Source organism: Lampris incognitus, chromosome 1, assembly GCF_029633865.1.
Source record: "Lampris incognitus isolate fLamInc1 chromosome 1, fLamInc1.hap2, whole genome shotgun sequence".
In the NCBI taxonomy this organism is placed as follows: domain Eukaryota; kingdom Metazoa; phylum Chordata; class Actinopteri; order Lampriformes; family Lampridae; genus Lampris; species Lampris incognitus.
This window is the reverse complement of record NC_079211.1, coordinates 2157317-2173558: the sequence shown is the minus strand read 5'-3', so window position 1 is coordinate 2173558 and position 16242 is coordinate 2157317. Positions and strand designations below refer to the sequence as shown.

Here is a 16242-nt window from a genome sequence, read left to right as displayed (position 1 = left end):
GGGAGCATCTTCCCGGATTACACCGCGGCGGTGGCGAAGAAGAGAGCGGCCTTCTCCGAAGCTAAGCGGCTCCTCCGGGGCTGCCAGGGCGTCAAGTTTGGGATCCTGTTCCCGGCGGTGCTTCGTATCACGTCATCGTCCGGCCAAGAAAAGCGGTTCGAAGAGCCATCTAAGGCGATGGGTTATATCAGGGAGACTCTAAAGCCTCAGGACCATGTACAGTAAGATGTTGATGAATTCCAATATATTTGTGGCTAACTGGTATTGGTGGCTAACTGATATTAGCTGCTAAGTGCCAACAGCTAGCGGAAGTAACTAGCTAAGACACCAAGACAACAGGGTAACGTTATGGTTTAACTTTATCTATTTACTTTAACTTTTGTAATTTGAGACTCACAGATAATGTTACATTTTTCATTTAATAAGAATGTCTCATACCTGCTGCCCAGTTAAAAAAGCTATTTTTCTGTTTTATTATTATCGTGTGTGTGCATGTATATGTGTGTATGGATGCTAATTATTATGAGACCCGTAACAGTGCTTTGGTGACGACTGCTAGGGCGACACCCAGGTCAGTGTCACTTACCTACAAAGGAACTGTATTATAACTGCTGTTATATGGGTGTAGATATATTTTCCTTCCTTTTCTTTTTTTTATTTTAATTTTTAGATTTTTTTTAATATGGGTGTTGATATATAGTTCTTAGGTATATAAATACTTTTTGGATTTAATATAATCTTAACAAGACCACTGTTCGCCCTGGTTGGGGCTTGTTAGAGGGTTTCTATATGGTTATTTGCCAGGTTATACTAGAAATGGGGGATGCGATCTCTAGGGAATTAGTAGATCAGCATGGGTTCCCAAGGCTCTGTTTTTGTTTTGTAGCTAGTAGGCAGGGACTTTTTCTTTTCTTTTCTCTTTTCATTTTTAGAAAAAATGTTTGACACTCAGAATACAGGTTATCTTCGTTTTTTGAGCTGGAATATAAAGGGAATTCACAATCCAGTAAAGCGTAGTAGGGTTTTTGTACATTTAAAATCTTTGAGAGCTGATGTCATGTTCTTACAGGAAACCCATCTTCGGTCAAGTGAACACACAAAACTAAAAAAAGCTTGGATAGGACAAATGTTCTGTTCCAGGAATGAGAACAGAACGCGGGGCACGGCCATCTTGATCAGGAAGGGTATCCCATTCGTTCCACTACTGACTATTTCTGACCCCAGGGGAAGGTATGTGATAGTGACGGGTAACCTGTATGGTACACATGTGGCACTAGCAAATGTATATGGACCAAACTGGGATGACCCACTTTTTTTCTCTAGTTTCATAACAGCCCTCCCAGACTTAAATAATTACCGATTAATATTGGGGGGAGATTTTAATTGTGTATTACATCCATATTTGGACAGATCAAACCCAAGACCTAATAGTAAAGTTTCGAAGGCAGGTGCTGTTATCCATTCATTTATGGAATCCTACTCTCTTTTTGATCCCTGGAGAAGAAACAACCCAACTACTAAACAATACTCCTTTTTTTCCCCAGTGCACCATTCTTACTCAAGGATTGATTTTTTTCTCCTGGATAGTAGGGTCCTTCCTATAGTTAGGGGGAGCCAATATAATAGTATTGTTATTTCGGATCATAGTCCTGTACATCTAGATATAGGTTTCATAGACTGCCCTAAACCCCACCGCACGTGGCGATTTGATCCTCTATTACTGTCCAGGGACTCCTTTAAAAATGTTCTCTCCCAGCAGATAGATCTCTTTATGGAATTCAACCATACTCCAGATATGCCACTAACTATTGTTAGGGAGGCTCTCAAAGCCTACCTTAGAAGCCAAATAATCTCATACACAGCACATGAGAGAAAGAAACATAAACGTCTAACAGAACTGTCCCATAGTATAGCGGAAGTGGACCGTTCATATGCCGATTCCCCAACACCTGAACTTTATAAGAAAAAATTATGCAGTGTAAAACAAAGAGAGGTGGCAAAGGCAAAGGAAAAGGCGTATGGTGAGTTGTATGACATGTTAGACACTAAGGAAGGAGAAAAGGACTTGTACCGATTGGCTAGACAGAGAGACCAAGCTTCAAAGGATGTGCAGCAAGTTAGGGTGATCAAGGATAGAGATGGAAATGTGCTGACAAGTGAGGAGAGTGTGCTGAGAAGGTGGAAGGAGTACTTTGAGGGGCTGATGAATGAAGAAAATGAGAGAGAGAGAAGGTTGGATGATGTAGGGATAGTGAATCAGGAAGTTCAGTGGATTAGCAAGGAGGAAGTGAGGGCAGCTATGAAGAGGATGAAGAGTGGAAAGGCAGTTGGTCCTGATGACATACCTGTGGAGGTATGGAGGTGTTTAGGAGAGATGGCAGTGGAGTTTTTAACTAGATTGTTTAACACAATCCTGGAAAGTGAGAGGATGCCTGAGGAGTGGAGAAGAAGCATACTGGTACCGATTTTCAAGAACAAGGGCGATGTGCAGAACTGTAACAACTACAGAGGTATAAAGTTGATCAGCCACAGCATGAAGATATGGGAAAGAGTAATAGAAGCTAGGTTAAGAGGAGAGGTGGTGATCAGCAGCAGCAGTATGGTTTCATGCCATGAAAGAGCACCACAGATGTGATGTTTGCTTTGAGAATGTTGATGGAGAAGTATAGAGGAGGCCAGAAGGAGGTACATTGTGTCTTTGTAGATTTAGAGAAAGCATACGACAGGGTGCCGAGAGAGGAGGTGTGGTATTGTATGAGGAAGTCGGGAGTTGCAGAGAAGTATGTAGGAGTGGTGCAGGATATGTATGAGGGAGGTGTAACAGTTGTGAGGTGTGCGGTTGGAATGACAGATGGGTTCAAGGTGGAGGTGGGATTACATCAAGGATCGGCTCTGAGCCCTTTCTTGTTTGCAATGGTGATGGACAGGTTGACGGATGAGATCAGGCAGGAGTCTCCATGGACGATGATGTTCGCGGATGACATTGTGATCTGTAGTGAGAGTAGGGTGCAGGTGGAGGAGAGCCTGGAGAGGTGGAGGTATGCACTGGAGAGAAGAGGAATGAAAGTCAGTAGGAGCAAGACGGAATACCTATGCGTGAATGAGAGGGAGGACAGTGGAATGGTGAGGATGCAAGGAGTGGAGGTGATGAAGGCATATGAGTTTAAATACTTGGGGTCAACTGTCCAAAGTAACGGGGAGTGCAGGAGAGAGGTGAAGAAGAGAGGGCAGGCAGGGTGGAGTGGGTGGAGAAGAGTGTCAGGAGTGATGTGTGACAGAAGGGTACCAGCACGAGTTAAAGGGAAGGTTTACAAGATGGTAGTGAGACCAGCTATGTTGTATGGTTTGGAGACAGTGGCACTGATGAAAAGACAGGAGGAGGAGCTGGAGGTGGCAGAGATGAAGATGATAAGATTTTCATTGGGAGTGATGAAGAAGGACAGGATTAGGAAGGAGTATATTAGAGGGACAGCTCAGGTTGGACGGTTTGGAGACAAAGCAAGAGAGGCAAGATGGAGATGGTGTGGACATGTGTGGAGGAGAGATGCTGGGTATATTGGGAGAAGGATGCTGAATATGGAGCTGCCAGGAAAGAGGAGAAGAGGAAGGCCAAAGAGGAGGTTTATGGATGTGGTGAGGGAGGACATGCAGGTGGCTGGTGTGACAGAGGAAGATGCAGAGGACAGGAAGAGATGGAAACGGATGATCCTCTGTGGCGCCCCCTAACGGGAGCAGCCGAAAGTAGTAGTAGTAGTTTGTTGAGCACTCTTACCAACCCCGTTGATGGTTTCTGGAAAAAAAAAACGCTATTTTCCAAACACCGCGTCTCAGTTGCTATCCAACCCTAAAACATGCTGCACCAGAATCTGGTCCCCCCCCCCCCCCCCCCCCAGGATCAGGTGCCCTGGCACAATCAGCGGTGTAGTGTACGCTGTTAAGTGCCAGGAGGATTGCTGTGACGTACGTGTGTGTGTGTGTGTGTGTGTTGCCAAAAGCTGAACCACATTTTGAATAATGTTCTTTATTGACGCGTCATCTTTTATGAACAGTAAAATAAAATAAATTGGTTTTTAAGGTAATAAATGTTACAGCAGAGACCACTCAACAGCATTTGACTCTCTCACACACACACACACACACACACACACACACACACACACACACACACACACACACACACACACACACATAATTCCAAGAAAACGAATAGTCACCGTACAAAAAAAACCCAACAAAACAAAACAAAACAAATGGAAACACAGTATAAGACACGTACACAGTGAACGTACATTTCATACATTTATCTATACAGAGATTATGAGTCATTGTGTATATATTAAAATTACTGTAACACCACATAGTTTACTGTACAAACAGTGGTGCGTGTTATGTTACCACGGTATCCACACTATGTACATGTCTCACGGGCTCACTTCTGATTGGTGCACCTTGTCTCGTTCTAGGTGTTAGCGTAGGGACACTCGTTTACACTCAGGGCTGTAATACTACTTGATTCTCTTATAAAATACTATAATACAGGGTTTTATAATCTGTTAGGGCTTGTCTCAATAGTCTCAGGCTGCTCCCTGCGTTTGAAACCTATTGAAGCCCCACCCGACGTGAAGAAAAGAGTCAAGTGATGGAAAATAAGTGATGCTCCGTCTTTTCTCAGGTCCGTCCCAACTCGTTACCGAGGAGACACGGCAGGTTTCGTCAGTCGGCATGTCGACCTACGTCACATGAAGACCACGTGGCCAGCATACCGAGAGGCCGTGTGGTTTTCCACCAACATGGCCGACATACTGCTTCTTCGTCATGGGAAGGTAAAGATCAGTTCACACTGCCACGTTACAACGTTCTGTCGCCTCCGAGGCCGTCTGTGGTCTGTTGTTGTCTCTTTCCACACGCCACGCCACGCCACGCCACGCCACCAGCCTTGTTGTCTCTTTCAACACAGCACGCCACGCCACGCGACCAGCCTTGTTGTCTGTTTCAACACAGCACGCCACGCCACGCCACGCCACCAGCCTTGTTGTCTCTTTCAACACAGCACGCCACGCCACGCCACGCCACGCCACCAGCCTTGTTGTCTGTTTCAACACATTACGCCACGCCACGCCACCAGCCTTGTTGTCTGTTTCAACACATTACGCCACGCCACGCCACCAGCCTTGTTGTCTGTTTCAACACGCCACGCCACGCGACACAGGCGTCGCCCACTGATAAAGGGCCACAAAGTGCTAACAACAACATAGTTTTGTATAAGGCCTTTCAAGGAACCCAAGTATGCTTCGCACTAGATAAGAACCAAAAAAAAGGCCGTCTGGGTAGCGTAGCGGTCTATTCCGTTGCCTACCAACACGGGGATCGCTGGTTCAAATCCCCGTGTTACCTCTGGCTTGGTCGGGCGTCCCTACAGACACAATTGGCCGTGTCTGCAGGTGGGAAGCCGGATGTGGGTATGTGTCCTGGTCGCTGCACTAGCGCCTCCTCTGGTTGGTCAGGGCACCTTTTGGGGGGGAGGGGGAACTGGGGGGAATAGCGTGATCCTCCCCCTGGTGAAACTCCTCCCTGTCAGGTGAAAAGAAGCAGCTGGTGACTCCACATGTATGGGAGGAGGCATGTGGTAGTCTGCAGCCCTCCCCGGATCAGCAGAGGGGTGGAACAGAGACCGGGACGGCTCGGGAGAGTGGGGTGATTGGTCAAGTACAATGGGGGAGAGAAAGAGGGGAGAAAAGCCACAACAAAAGAAGTTGTCTTTTTAACACTGCTGCTGACGAGCTGAACTGATCTTTGAACAAGCGGCAGTACGTCCGCCATGTTTGTGAAGACTTTTGGGTCACACAACCATCATCTGAAAGCCTCCAGGTGTGCCGAGGACACGTCGGCATGTTTTTTTTGTTTTGGTCATCGTCAGGTGAGGAGAAGAGGAGCAGCCCTCATGTGGTTGAGACGCGGCCTAGTCCGAGTCTTCACTGCTGCAGTAGGAGCTATCGCAGCACTCGGCCGTGTACAGAAACGTGTGCACGTTGGGGTTCAGCTTGGGCACCCAGTGGCGAGGAACCAGGAAGGTGGCGAGGTTGAACAGATCCACAAACACCTTGTAGCGGTCACTGGGGGGAGGGATGAGAGTAGACGAGAGGAGGAAATTAAGAAATTAAAAATAGCATTGAAACAAGGTTCTCAAGAAGACCAACAAATCCAGATGAACACAATAAAACCAGATTTGAAGAGGTAAAACAAATAAAGTGGATGTGGCTGTCTTACGTTAAAGTGTTTTTTGTTTTTTTATTATTTTTTCTCCTCTTTTTCTCCCCAATTGTACTTGGCCAAATACCCCACTCTCCTGAGCCGTCCCGGTCTCTGCTCCACCCCCTCTGCTGATCCGGGGAGGGCTGCAGACTACCACATGCCTCCTCCCATACATGTGGAGTCACCAGCTCCTTCTTTTCACCTGACAGTGAGGAGTTTCACCAGGGGGACGTAGCACGTGGGAGGCTCATGCTATTCCCCCCAGTTCCCCCTCCCCCTGAACAGGCACCCCAACCAACCAGAGGAGGCGCTAGTGCAGCGACCAGGACAGATACCCACATTCGGCTTCCTAGCCGTAGACACAGCCAACTGTGTCTGTAGGGACGCCTGACCAAGCCGGAGGCAACACGAGGATTGGAACGGCGATCCCCGTGTTGGTAGGCAACGGACTAGACCGCTACGCCACCCGGCTGCCCATTAAAAGGGTTTTAACCAAACATACATGCACTGTTGGTGGAAAAGACACGTGATCTATTGTAATGTCATTGAACGGAAGCAAATATTTGCACTTTTAGAACGGGAACAGATGACTCGGCCAGCTTTTATAAACATGACCTCACCGTGACAGATTAAATCCATTACATATTGTTCACTCCAATATCAAGCCATCAATTTAAGGTGGACTTTGTTCGTGGGTGCATAATATAAGACTTCCTGTAGCAGATTGATAACCACGTTGGTACCACAGGTTCAGTCAGACAGCAGGCCTCTTATCCAAATGAGCAGTGAGGTGTGTGAGACAGGTGTCTTTAGCCGGGATGAATAGTAAGTAGGATGTGTCATTGGTGTGTTCAGGCAGATAACGTGGACTAACTGAACGTAGGCAACATGGACTACCTGACAGTCGATCTGAGGTAGTGGTATCCAGAAGATCCTCCTGTGCCAGCTTTGCTGCCAATCATTCGATGCACCATGCACACGTGATTGTCTGAAATACCAGAATGTAATCAGTATCCGACAGTCCACTTCAAATCCTTTTTCTATGCGTCGCCTGCTCGATCCGGCATGACCAGTCTTTAATCATTTATGTTTCTGTTTGACTTACAGCGTCGTTTGTTGCTTTAAAGATCTAAAGATCTGAACACGTTATGGAGCAACAAAAGAAGAAAAATAAACTGTGGGAATGGACTCCCAGATCCATCAGAGGTCTTAATGAAGATGAAAGGGTTCTTCATTTAACTTCAGATAACCCTCGTTAGCTCAGCTGGGCCCCGGGGCCAAACCTCGAGGATGGCTCTTGAGAAGAAAATGTGCTGCTTTATTTTGATTTTTTTTTTGTCTTTCTCTGTGAATCTGTGGAGGTTTGTGTTGTGAAGACGGATCATTAACTCACATCTCCACTTGGTCATGAGCGTGTCGATGTCCATGAGAGACGTCAGCAGCTGGAAAGGAACCTGGAACCTGGGCTCCTCCCTGCAGGATGGAGAGGAGGTTCCAGAATGACGACACTTTGAGTGACATATGAGGTAGCGTATCAGAGACAGACAGGCCTGCGGTGGCAGCCAATAGATTAAAGAGGCGGGCCCAGTGCCCAGTCAGGAGGGAGATTGAGTGATTGATTTATTGATTGATTGATTGATTGATTAAGGCTCTCCGCCCCCTTTTCAAACCACCACCCAGAAGCCTTTGAGCAAGGCCCATTAACACTAACCTGTCTACAGGGCATGCTCAGTGGTAAATCCCACTTGGGCAATAATGTGTGCACTTCAGTAATGTGGTTGCAGAAAATAAAATGTATGCATGCTCAGCAAAACTTTTTCTGGCCAAAAGTCTGTTCAAAACGTGTACAAAGAAGCGTGTCTACCTGTAGAAGTAGATCATCAGAGCTCCTTGGAGCGCCTTGTAAGACAGCCGTCTCTCACCTGGTCAGACACAACATAACACATTCTAGATGACACCAAAGAAGTTCCTTCTTTCCAGAAGTCATAAACTAAAAGTGAACTTTTAACAAAGTTCTAAAAAAACAAATCAATACTTGGCGGGAAGGATGGCCTTGAATGAAGACTTAGAGGAGCGATGCTGGAATCCAGACATTCGAGGAGGTGTTCAAAATTAAAATCAGAGTACAATAGTTTGTTGAGCAGCAGGAAGCACCCACCTTTACTGAGGAGATGGTTGTGACGTTTCTCATCAAACAGAGACGTGAAGAGCTCCTTCTGCTTGACCAGTTCAGCCATCAGCTCCTCTCTATCCTCACAATCTGCCATTTTCTTTAAAAGTCAACAGCGGCGTGTTAAATACTGCAGCTGTCAATCATCTCTGTGAAGGTCACACACACACTTCCTCTGAAACCTAGATGTCTTTTTTTTTTTACCTCAATTTTCTCCTTCTCTTCCTTCAGCCCTTCAAAAATGTTGATTTCCAGACGCTCCCAGAAGTTGAAACTCTCCTCCTCCAAGCCGGGCGTTCTCTCCAGCCACTCCTGAGAAGAACAGACCGGGTATTTTTACATGAAAAATGACATGAAGTTATTACAGGACATTGACATCAGTAATGAAAGTCAGGAGGAGCAAGACAGAATACCTATGTGTGAGTGAGAGGGAGGACAGTGGAATGGTGAGGATGCAAGGAGTAGAGGTGACGAAGGCGTATGAGTTTAAATACTTGGGGTCAACTGTCCAAAGTAACGGGGAGTGCAGGAGAGAGGTGAAGAAGAGAGTGCAGGCAGGGTGGAGTGGGTGGAGAAGAGTGTCAGGAGTGATGTGTGACAGAAGGGTACCAGCAAGAGTTAAAGGGAAGGTTTACAAGATGGTGGTGAGACCAGCTATGTTGTATGGTTTGGAGACAGTGGCACTGATGAAAAGACAGGAGGTGGAGCTGGAGGTGGAGGTGGCAGAGATGAAGATGATAAGATTTTCATTGGGAGTGATGAAGAAGGACAGGATTAGGAAGGAGTATATTAGAGGGACAGCTCAGGTTGGACGGTTTGGAGACAAAGCAAGAGAGACAAGATGGAGATGGTGTGGACATGTGTGGAGGAGAGATGCTGGGTATACTGGGAGAAGGATGCTGAATATGGAGCTGCCAGGGAAGAGGAGAAGAGGAAGGCCAAAGAGGAGGTTTATGGATGTGGTGAGGGAGGACATGCAGGTGGCTGGTGTGACAGAGGAAGATGCAGAGGACAGGAAGAGATGGAAACGGATGATCCGCTGTGGCGCCCCCTAACGGGAGCAGCCGAAAGCAGCAGCAGTAGTCGACATTGACATGTGCAAGCAGGTGCAGCTCAGAATACAAGTGGCAGCACAACAAGTGCTCATCTGTCCCCAGCTTTGCCTGCAGTGCTCAGAACAGTGAAATAAGTCGCCAAGTGTCTTGTCATCTTGTGACGTTTCATCCATCAATACTAATAAACAGATGGTTGCAAGACATGACAGCCATGAAATCAAGTCTGCTCTTTGTTCTCCCCCTGGTCAAGCCAGACTTCTCTGTTTTTGTGTGTTTTATCTTAAAGCTGGACTAGAAACCTTAACCTGAAAGACCGTGCCAGCGGTGGGAGTCTTCTGACGTACCTCGACTAGTTTTAGGAGCGTGGGCTCCTTTTCTGTGGCCAGCAGAAGCTCGCTGTCATGGCCTTTGAAGTTGTCCCTGTAGTGGCGTCTGTTGTACGGGACCCTCAGGTTGTCTGGGACCCCTATTTTATTCTCCAGCAGCCGAAACTGAAGGCTCTGAAAACCTGAGGCAGGGGCCAGATACTCCCTGCACACACACACACGTCAACACAACCATTGACTAACAGTGACATACACATATGTGAATACACAAACCAGAAGCTGTCCAGTGGAATAAAACAGAGTCTTGATTATAAAAGTTGCTTGAGCTGAGGCAAGGCGAGGGGGGACTCTGACCATCTGTCAAGCTCACCTGAAGTCAAAGAAGTCGAGGGCCGTCATGGTCTCCAGAACAGCAAACTGGTCCACCAGCAGTCTGAAGATCATGACGATGCGATGGATTCGCGTGTTCACTTTGAGCATGTTGCGTTCATCACGGACCTGCGGAAGTTCACAAACGCCCTCATGATGACTTCATACACGGTCACAGGAGTGTAAGAAACGTCTGAAATGTGTTTGTGGTGGTCTCCTCACAGTTTGTTCTGTTAGCAAACCCCCAAGTGACTTGATGGATTTATTTAGGAACAAATCTCCTGCAGATCCTGCTCTCACTTCAGCTAGTCTCTAAAATCATTACATTGCTCTGTAGGTAGCAGAATATGAGCCTCAGTTTTGCTCCATCTCCATCCAACATCTCCATTTGCAACAACTTTGACCTTTGACCCACCCTCAAGGTCAACCTGACAGTTGTCAGAATACGTCTTTGTGTTTTTCATATTGAAACAGAACCAGCTGACAATATGAGCCTCTTCCTCTGGGGAAGATCTAACTCAATTCAGTATCAATATCGTCCGTTTTCTGAGAACCACACAACATTTTGATCAACAGTCATAAATCCTCATCACTTTTCAACTTCTGAATTAAATGTCAAACCTCTGGTCCCTCACAACCCCTGGTCCCTCACAACCTCTGGTCCCTCACATGAGAAGATCCTTTCCTGTTGTAGATATATAGAAGAATCTTCTCTGTCTATGTGTGAAAATGGAAACAGACGAGTATTTGTCGGCAGAAGCAGAACTCACATGTCCGCTGATGAAGATCTCTCTCACCGAGTCGAGCTCCCACAGAATCTGCTTGAACCACAGCTCATAAGCTGAAACACACCACAGGACAAACCACAAGTCACGACTCACCTGTTACAACATCACACCAGCGTCATACCCCTGCACTGCCAGCATGTCACTTCCCTGTAAAGGATCAAGTCTTTCCAGTTTATTCTTTCTAAAACCAGTAAACAATAACGTGAGATCATTTAACTCTTCCAATTCATTCTTTGGTTATTTATTTATTATTTTCCCCCTTTTTCTCCCCAGTTGTACTTGGCCAATTACCCCACTCTCCCGAGCCGTCCCGGTCTCTGCTCCACCCCCTCTGCTGATTCAGGGAGGGCTGCAGACTACCACATGCCTCCTCCCATACATGTGGAGTCACCAGCCACTTCTTTTCACCTGACAGTGAGGAGTTTCACCAGGGGGACGTAGCACGTGGGAGGATCACACTATTCCCCCCAGTTCCCCCCTGAACAGGTGCCCCGACCGACCAGAGGAGGCGCTAGTGCAGCGACCAGGACACATACCCACATCCCAGACACGCCAATTAATAATAATACATTTTATTTGTGGGCGCCTTTCAGAGCGCTCAGGGACACCTTACAGAACACAGTAGAAAACCAGCAGCCCTGTGTCAGACAGCATGAAGTCAAAACAAAGCAGGTAGACCATGAAAAGTTACAGATGCAACAGATAAGTATAAAAGTTACAATACAACAGATAAGTATAAAATTAAAATAATATGATAGTATTAATAATAATAATATTGTAATAAATTGTGTCTGTAGGGATGCCAGACCAAGCCAGAGGTAACACGGGGATTCGAACCGGCAATCCCCATGTTGGTAGGCAACGGAATAGACCGCTACATTACCCGGACGCCCCATATCGTTATTATTATTATTATTATTTTCATTACTCTTATTTTTGTCATTATTATTATTGTTGTTCTTGTAGAGAGAGAGAGAGAGAGAGAGAGAGAGAGAGAGAGAGAGAAAGATAGTATGATATCCGCTGTGGCGACCCGTAACGGGTGCAGCTGAAAGTAGTAGTAGATTGTTATTATTGTTATTATTATTATTATTATTTTCATTACTCTTCTTTTTGTTATTATTATTATTGTTGTTCTTGTAGAGAGAGAGAGAGAGAGAGAGAGAGAGAGAGAGAGAGAAAGATAGTATGATATCCGCTGTGGCGACCCGTAACGGGTGCAGCTGAAAGTAGTAGTAGATTGTTGTTATTATTATTATTATTATTTTCATTACTCTTATTTTTGTTATTATTATTATTGTTGTTCTTGTAGAGAGAGAGAGAGAGAGAAAGATAGTATGATATCTGCTGTGGCGACCCGTAACGGGTGCAGCTGAAAGTAGTAGTAGATTGTTATTATTGTTATTATTATTATTATTATTTTCATTACTCTTATTTTTGTTATTATTATTATTGTTGTTCTTGTAGAGAGAGAGAGAGAGAGAGAGAAAGATAGTATGATATCTGCTGTGGCGACCCGTAACGGGTGCAGCTGAAAGTAGTAGTAGATTGTTATTATTATTATTATTATCATTACTCTTATTTTTGTTATTATTATTATTGTTGTTCTTGTAGAGAGAGAGAGAGAGAGAGAGAGAGAGAGAGAGAGAGAGAGAGAGAGAGAGAGAGAAAGATAGTATGATATCTGCTGTGGCGACCCGTAATGGGTGCAGCTGAAAGTAGTAGTAGATTGTTATTATTGTTATTATTATTATTATTATTTTAATTACTCTTATTTTTGTTATTATTATTATTGTTGTTCTTGTAGAGAGAGAGAGAGAGAGAGAGAGAGAGAAAGATAGTATGATATCCGCTGTGGCGACCCGTAACGGGTGCAGCTGAAAGTAGTAGTAGATTGTTGTTATTATTATTATTATTATTTTCATTACTCTTATTTTTGTTATTATTATTATTGTTGTTCTTGTAGAGAGAGAGAGAGAGAAAGATAGTATGATATCTGCTGTGGCGACCCGTAACGGGTGCAGCTGAAAGTAGTAGTAGATTGTTATTATTATTATTATTATTATTAACATTACTCTTATTTTTGTTATTATTATTATTGTTGTTCTTGTAGAGAGAGAGAGAGAGAGAGAGAGAGAGAGAGAGAGAGAGAGAGAGAGAGAAAGATAGTATGATATCCGCTGTGGCGACCCGTAACGGGTGCAGCTGAAAGTAGTAGTAGATTGTTATTATTATTATTATTATTATTATTATTAACATTACTCTTATTTTTGTTATTATTATTATTGTTGTTCTTGTAGAGAGAGAGAGAGAGAGAGAGAGAGAGAGAGAGAAAGATAGTATGATATCCGCTGTGGCGACCCGTAATGGGTGCAGCTGAAAGTAGTAGTAGATTATTATTATTATTATTATCATTATTATTATTAACATTACTCTTATTTTTGTTATTATTATTATTGTTGTTCTTGTAGAGAGAGAGAGAGAGAGAGAAAGATAGTATGATATCTGCTGTGGCGACCCGTAACGGGTGCAGCTGAAAGTAGTAGTAGATTGTTGTTATTATTATTATTATTATTTTCATTACTCTTATTTTTGTTATTATTATTATTGTTGTTCTTGTAGAGAGAGAGAGAGAGAGAGAGAGAGAGAGAGAGAGAGAGAGAAAGATAGTATGATATCTGCTGTGGCGACCCGTAACGGGTGCAGCTGAAAGTAGTAGTAGATTGTTATTATTATTATTATTATCATTACTCTTATTTTTGTTATTATTATTATTGTTGTTCTTGTAGAGAGAAAGAGAGAGAGAGAGAGAGAGAGATAGTATGATATCTGCTGTGGCGACCCGTAATGGGTGCAGCTGAAAGTAGTAGTAGATTATTATTATTATTATTATCATTATTATTATTACAATAACAGAGTTCACAGCTTTATTTGTCTTTATTCTGTCACAGCAGCCAGTTTCAGCAGCTGACATCACCTCAACCTTCTTTTCTCTCCATTTAACACAGAAAACCACCATTTTACTGCTGAGTACAACCTCAACACGTCTTCAATCCAAACCAAAGCTGGATGAGGACAAACGTCTTCTAGCATTGTTTTTACCTTGATGGGTGACGATGAAGAGATGCTCATCATGGATCTTGTTACCCTTCAGTTCGCTCTGCAGCACCTGGGCTGTCACGACCTTGTCCAGCTGAACGGTTCGGCCACACGACAAACAAGACAGATGGGAAAAAGACAACATGAGGCTGTGTGAGTCCCTATCAGATGAACAAGGGTAGCGGTTAAGGCTGTTTGTATGGCATAGTATGGTGTGCATGTCTTGGTGTGGTGTGTATCAGCTGCTGTTGGCCACCTGCAGGTAGTCTCCATAGATGATTCCTCCTCTGCTGGCTTTGTTGACGCCGTCCTGCGAGACGTCGTCTTGCTCGTCCTGCTGGGGAGGCTTGTTTCTGAATAACCTGCAGCGCGGAGAGACAAGGCCCGGGGTTTATTTTAACATTTTCCCACCAGCACACAGCTTGGATTATTTTAAGCACTTGAACTAGTTTCATTTTTATGAGACTAGCAAATTAAGTTTAACAACTCTAAAAAAAGGTGAAGTGCAGCATCTCTTGAAATGGGAAGTTCCCGGCGAATATCGTAAACGTACAAATGCCTCTTCTCAAAGTATGGACATCCACTCATGACTTTTCAAATGAGTTGCAGCGAAGACGTGATTTTTTTCCTCGAGTCACTTTTACTAAACATGTGTAAAACCCAGTCGAGACATTTAAAGGCTCAGCACGTCCAATCACACACTGGGAGACCTTTGACATCCGGCCCGCCTCCGTTTGCTCCGTCCAAACAGACGCTGTTGACATTGAATCGTAACGTACCCACTGTACCCTGGCCTGGCCTGGCCCGTCACGGGACCCTCCACAAGTACTGGGAAAAAACAACAAAAAACACCCGAAACAGCAACAAACACAGCAACTCTTACATGGAAACTGAGGCGAATATCAGCCGTGTGAAGACCCGTCCGGCTCGGTTCCGACCCGTCCGGCTCGGTTCCGACGCTGCCGTGCTGTGGAGTGACGTGGGGTTCTTCCTGCTGACTTGTCTGGATAACATTTCTCATCTGAAGTGTTGGCTCTTTACTTACTTTACCGGTTGTTTCCTTTCCACACGTCAGTGCAGTTTAGTTTTAGTGGCAGTGTTTTCACTTTGCTTCACATCTTCTCAGTGTGGCCTCTTTTTAAACCGCATCTTACAGAAGAATGTCCCTGATACAAATATGACTTTCATTGTGGCCATTACTGCCAAAAATGTATAAGAATATTTTTTTAGAAAAGTGGGATATCATTTTGACAGCTTCATTACTCAACACAGGATAGGCTAAACTTGATAAACAAAACATTTCTAAACAAGATTAACAAAAAAAACTTGTTTTTTTTCTTCTCGTGCTTATGCAACGCCGCCTCGCCGGGCGGTGCATCCCTGGCAGGCTCTTCACCGGGGTTTATGAGAGTCACTCTGTAAATATTTGTCCCCTGGTTAATGTGTATTTACCACCACGACCATCGGTGTTTCAGAGCATTGTGTGTGCTTGTGTGTTATTTTGTGTTTTCTCAGAACATGACATGTTAGCCTTGACTCCGCTGTGATCCTGTGGTCTCTGGACTGGCGTTGGAACCAGCAGTCCCGGGCCGTTGTGTCAGGGTAAACGATGAATATTCAAGGCTTATTGATTGTGTTTCTTCCTTTTGATTGGATGTGAATGTCTGGACTCGGTACAAAACTTTTATTTGGTGTCAATTTCGGACCGCTGGATGAAGAACTCGGGAGGTCATTGAAATCCTTGAGCATAGACTGGGGCCAACAGGAGGCCAAAACCTTCCCTAATTTCAACTCGTCTGATTCATGTCCAGTGGGACTTTATGGTAAACTGTCACATTAAGCATTAGTTTACTGACTTCATGGCAGCCCGGGTGGAGTTTGTTTGAAAATAATGATTAGTTTAGCTGTCATAGAGCTAGCAGCAGAGTCGCCGTCCGTCCCAAACAAAAGCCAGTTTCATCAAACAAGCAGATCCACAACCGACATCACTCTGAACCTCTGCTAGATGATTAGCTCCCTCGTTTCCACCCGCTGTCTTTGTAGACTTCTCAAGCCGAGTCCCAGAAGCCTCAGCAGATGTCCTCAGAAGATCAGAGGGATGGTAACAAATTCTGTTTCTGAATTGGGACGTGGTACAAGACTCCAACCGAGACTGACACTTTGTTCTTGATCCTGTTTAGCCA

At 44.7% G+C, this 16242-nt stretch overlaps 1 protein-coding gene across 1 annotated transcript; it reads right to left on the bottom strand.

Moving 5' to 3' along the window:
• Positions 1-5171: 5171 nt before the first annotated feature.
• tdo2a (tryptophan 2,3-dioxygenase a) lies at positions 5172-14693 on the bottom strand. Its single transcript, XM_056290091.1, has 12 exons — positions 14613-14693; positions 14316-14421; positions 14063-14153; positions 10943-11013; positions 10174-10301; positions 9822-10008; positions 8627-8734; positions 8411-8522; positions 8117-8174; positions 7646-7725; positions 7150-7240; positions 5172-6113 (listed from the first exon to the last, which is right to left on the bottom strand). Exons 1-12 carry the CDS (start codon positions 14645-14647, stop codon positions 5960-5962), a joined length of 1221 nt encoding a protein of 406 aa, XP_056146066.1. The 5' UTR covers positions 14648-14693; the 3' UTR covers positions 5172-5959.
• Positions 14694-16242: the final 1549 nt, after the last annotated feature.